The 5,443-nt window shown below is 41.9% G+C and overlaps 1 protein-coding gene across 1 annotated transcript; it reads right to left on the minus strand.

Annotated features, from left to right (window-relative positions):
* Nucleotides 1-1,153: 1,153 nt before the first annotated feature.
* tyr (tyrosinase) lies at nucleotides 1,154-5,242 on the minus strand (the record flags this gene model as incomplete). Its single annotated transcript, XM_083984537.1, has 5 exons — nucleotides 1,154-2,437; nucleotides 2,525-2,706; nucleotides 2,814-2,961; nucleotides 3,674-3,890; nucleotides 4,415-5,242. 5 exons carry the CDS (start codon nucleotides 5,240-5,242, stop codon nucleotides 2,190-2,192), a joined length of 1,623 nt encoding a protein of 540 aa, XP_083840663.1. The 3' UTR covers nucleotides 1,154-2,189.
* Nucleotides 5,243-5,443: the final 201 nt, after the last annotated feature.

Below are 5,443 nucleotides of genomic sequence, written 5' to 3' on the forward strand. Positions count from 1 at the left end.
AGTACCAGGCATTGTGAACTGAATGCCCTGTTTTGTTTTCTTGTCAGCATTCAAAAACTACATCTCCCATGAGTCTTAGCCTTTGGCATGCAATCACAACACCATGGGAGGTGTAGTTGAGATAGGTGATGTGTAAATGATTACATCTTACTAGCTCTTAACATTTTAGTGTCTGAGCTGGGAGACAGACCTAAGGATCTGATTGGAGAGTGTCGCTCATCAGGATCTCAGAGATATGCTCGAGCAATGGACGACTACACCTCATGCCAGTACTTTTAGTTAGTTGTTTTTGAATTTATTTATATATTTTTATAAAGTTATTTTATGTTATGTGAAAAACTTCTGCAGGGCTTTGGCAATTTCTCCACAAAATATTTTTTACATTTCTCTAAAGTGTAGTTATTGGTATTAAAACAAAAAATAGGAATGAAGTTTACAAATTCAAAATAATTATAGTAAACGGTAAGTTTGACACTTTTTTTTAGTAGTTAATTATATTTTAGTGTGAGATAGTATTTTGAAAATTGCCAAAACTGGAAACATCAGGTTTCTGCAAAAGATTTAACCTCTTTACACTTCTGATTTTTTGATGAAAAAACAAACAAACATATCCTCTCAAACTGTCATTAGCTACCATTTATTTAGCATTTTAAGTTTAAATATATTTGAATGAAAAATCTGAAAATAAAAGATTTTCTATTTATTGTATGTTGCTTATTTGCATATAACTTAAGGAATTATTAACTATTCATGTCTTTGCAATGTTGGTATGTTTTTTTTTTTTTTTTTTACAAACTAGTCAAAAAAAACATTACCTATTATCCTATAATGGCAGTAGCTTCAGCCCACCAGACAATGACCTTCGAACTGAGATGCTGCTAAACAATATGAAAGAAGTGCAGGTTGTTATACAAATTAAACACAAATTTGATGTATGACAAGTAACACCCAAGTCAAAATTCCTGTATTTTTCACAGATGGAAGAAAGGACAGCCAAAACTTGGATCAAGTGTGATTTTAATACAGCATGTACAAATGCATGAGTCATCCTTGTTATCATGATGCATCTTCTTGGCCTGAGAAACCTCACAGGCATCATAGCACGCTGTGGTCCTTTAGCACTAGTGCTGCTAACACACATGAGTACGTGAGAGTTTTGTGCTGAAAACACACAAACTCAATTGAGAAAGAGGTATTTTCTTGTTGTTGTGACAAGTTTAAGTACGAGGGAGCAAATAATGTGACTTCAACACCCTGAGCAGTCACTACAGCTACAGCAGACCTGGTCTGACTTTAAAGGATCAACATTACTCTATTCCTTCTCATTTTTCTTTTTGGCTATAGTCAGTGCTGTTGAGTTTTATTTTGAAAATGTACTGTATTCACATATGGCATATATCCTGTACATAGAGTAGCTCAAAGTGATGGTATTCAGGTCACTGAGTAAAATCAAAAACAAATTACTTATTAGGAAGGAATAAGACGCCATCATTAGTGATCCAAACAGAACTGCAGTCACTGTCTGCTGAGTATCTTTTGTAAAGAGACAGGAAATCTGCAAAGCCTGACACAACTCACAGTTTAAATACCCACAAGAGAAGAATCTGTGAAGTGTATAAATCTGTATATCATGTGGATACTGTTGCATTAGTATAATGAACATTTAATGGCCCTGAAAGTCTGCCAGTTTGTTAGTCAAACAGAAATATCACGTATCCTCCAAATGTGTAAAATATTAGGGACATCTTAATGATTTCCAGCTCATGCTCCGTTTTAAACCTCACATCCCCACATCCCCCCTCGCAGCCATTTAAATCAGATCTAATGCGGCCTCTTCTTTCACCTTTCCCCTAAACAGACAGGAAGGGAATGAAATTGTTGTTTTGTTTTTGTTGCATAAAAAAATGTGAGAACCTGTGAAAACTGCCAGTGCCTCTGTGAAGACATGTTCCTTTTTTCTATGTCCAAGTCGCCTGATAACAAGGTTTGACTTTTTAAAGATGCTTCATTAACTCATCTGTGCCTTCATATGTTATTTGAACATTTTCTATAGATTTATTACTCCAAATTAATTACAAAGTCTTGCACTCAGATTCATCTAATTCGTTTGCTTAATGAAATACTAAGTGTCCCCAGTTGTTTTGTTTTTTTACATTCATATAGATCTGTATGTGCAGTATCTGTGTGTGTTACATCGTAGTCTGATATGAAGATGAACCTTCCTCGGAGCTGCTCTGCAGGAGTGGCTGTGTCTCTCCGTAGCTTGATCTCCTCTTCCTCCTCTGGCTGCGCTTCCACTTCCTCCTTGCAACGATGATCACTGTGGCCAAGACTGCTGCGACCAGAGCCCCGAGGATCCCAGCTCCCAGGAGCCACTGCCAGATCTGCTGGGCCTGCTCGAGGTAGGGCGCCAGGAACTCCTGCACAAACCTCTGGCCTGTGATCACACAAGATAAGGCGGTGTTACATAGAGGAAAAGTTGTAGTAAGACTCTAGTCAGTGGACATTGTTTATCTGTACCCACCTGGGTCCAACAAGTAAGCATACTCATATCCTAGAGACTTGTCAGTCAGGAAATAGTCTCCGTTCCTATAGAGAGGCATGAAGGGCACCATGTAGTAACCATCATTGTGGCCAATGGGAGCATTGGCACGTGGGTAGTTGCTCCGGAGAGGCTGGTGAAGCCTGAGCCAGCGCTCAAAGATGCTGGAGAAGAAATATAAAGAACATAAAGCAGATATACCAGTATAACAGAAATAACCAAGAACAAGTGACTATCAGCATTTGATAAACAGTATATTTGCTCTTTTAACCTGTCAATAAAAGCGTGGTGCAGCAGGAATATGGGGTCGTTGGCTGAAGCCTGCACTGAGGACATGGAGCCGTTCATGAAGAGATGCAAGGCGTTGTGCATGGTGCTCTGGCCTGACACTGCCATACCTGTCTCTGGACTGGCAAAGCCTGCAGGAGAGAGGGAGAACAAAAACAGGAAGGCTCTATAAGAGAGTAACAATGAGAGTTATTGAGGGATAGAAAGAACGAGGGATAGTAAGGTAACAGACAGGAGAGGGAGAAAGTAGAAAAGGTTTGCAGTGTGGCGGTGTTGAGTGGAGTGTGTGGAGAGAAAGATAAGTGGGAAAATTGAGACAGTGGGAAATCACATTATCAATAGACTGAACATTTGAACTTTCAACAGAGCTGAATTGGTTTGGATGAACCCAGTTATAGTGTTTCAAGAGCTTTTTCACAAACTAGAGCTTTTCATATCCTGAGGACAAGGCGAGCTGAAGGCCGCTGACGATGGAAGCAGTGATATGTTGTAGAAATGTCTGCAAGTAATAGTCATGGAAATACTGTATGTAAACTGACATGTTTCAATTGAAATAAGTGTTTTGTGGGTTTATATATTTCTTCCTGCTGTTTTTTTTTATTTATGTGTGCATGTAGTGGGGCTTGAATAGTCTGTGTGCACACAGACAAACATGCATCTCTGCCAGTGTGTGAACCAAGACTCATTTACTAGATTAGATTAGACCAAGGATTATGTTAGAGTAATTTGATGGTTACAGATGAAAGAAGTAATACCAGTGTGTGTGTGTGTGTGTGTGTGTGTGTGTGTGTGTGTGTGTGTGTGTGTGTGTGTGTGTGTGTGTGTGTGTGAGAGAACTCCTACCCTCTATGACATTTCTAAAGCTCATGTTGGAGAGTCGGTCCATGTCTCCCGTCTCATACTCGGTGAGGCTCACGGTGAAGTCCACATCAGCTGTTGTGGGGATTCGAGGCACGCGGTTCGGATCATGGTTTCCAGGGTTACGCAACAGTGAGCCCTCCCCGGTAGCGTTGCACAATACTTCTCGCAAGTTGTACTCCTCTGGCTGGGTGCAGATCACCTACACACACACAAGAGCACACGCGCACACACATTAAATTGAGCCTGAAGACCAGCATAGATGAGTTCAGTTAAATGACTGTAACACATAATATCCCTTTGTTTGTGCGCTGTATTGCAGCAAATACTCTAAACAAACTGTTATTCATTCCTCGTCTATTGTGAATTGAGTGTGTCTGTGCATGGATGGATATTAGTGAAGATAAATGATTCCATTGTTGAATAACATAGCAGGTTGAAGTGAAAGGCACAAAATACAATCAATGACTAAATAACAGAATAAAATGCGTCTCCTGGATAGATTTTCTGGGACGTGGAGACAAAGCCTCTGAAATAGGATTTCTGCTCTGATCTTTCAAGTTGGCTGGATCACTTGATGAATTCTACTTTCCAACCAAATCCCTCTTTTTTTTGATCAATTAGATAAATGGGATTAAAGACAACAGAAGTGTGGCATGAGATGGAAACAAAACAGGGCTTCTGCACAAAAAAGATTTTTTTTCAGTCTCTAAATAATGGACTCACCTTCCATGAGGAGAAGACAGAGCCAGGGCTGATGAGGTTGGGATTGAGGGAGCTGCGTCCGCCCATAAGAGCATCGGTGCACACCTCACAGGACTGGGCATCCCTCCAGTCCCAGTATGGGATGGTGAAGTTGAAATCTCCTGTTATCTTCCTTATCTCATTCTCCCAGTGAAGCAGGAAGACTCTGTGCCATGGCAGAAAGGCTGCAGATTCATGAGCAAAATCAATGTCTTGCCATACATTCCCTGGCCCTCCCAGTAAGGCGTCCCGGGACACGTAGTAGTGCATCCAGACAAACAGGTCATAGGCGTTGATGTCGGAAAACATGGGGTTCTCCCCATTTTCACCCATCTCTGCTCTGGTCCCTGTGGCGATGACGTAGTCACGGCTGATGGTGTTTTTAGCCAGGTTCAGATAAGAGATGAACTTCTGTTGCTCAGCGCTGGACAGGGTCAGGATGTTCCTACGCACTGACTCCCTGTATTCAGCACAGTTTGAACCCCAGTAGCCGAACCTGCACTCCCCACAGTTAACACCCCCATAGTTTCCAGCACAACGACACGTCCGGTTAAAGAAAGCCAAAGGCCAGCGCTCTCTGTCATCGATCCCACTGTGTGGGTACTGGGGCCCATGGGGCTCATCTGAGACCAACACCTCAGTGCAGAAACCACGACCTGAAAGGGCACCACAGGCTGAACCATCGCCCTCCCACACCGGGCAGCACTCTTTGGTTCGTAGTCCCTCTGAGTTGGCACAGGGGCGAGGGAACTGACATAGTGAAGTCCCAAGAAGCTGCAGCAGAAGTGCAGATACACACAGGCTCCTCATGGTAAAAATATCAAAAAATAAGAGCAACTCCAGTCTTAACCACAGTGGGAATGTAAACTCCTGTTGAAAAGGTGGACACAGGAGACCCTGACGCCCTCACAGAGTTTTATGCAGCTGGCAAGGTTAGACTCAGTAAAAGAAGCACAGAGGAAAACATCCACTGCTGAAAAGTTTCCTCTAGTTTTTCTTAAGCCGAATTCA

This window comes from Trachurus trachurus (genome assembly GCF_905171665.1).
Source record: "Trachurus trachurus genome assembly, chromosome: 13".
Taxonomy (NCBI): domain Eukaryota; kingdom Metazoa; phylum Chordata; class Actinopteri; order Carangiformes; family Carangidae; genus Trachurus; species Trachurus trachurus.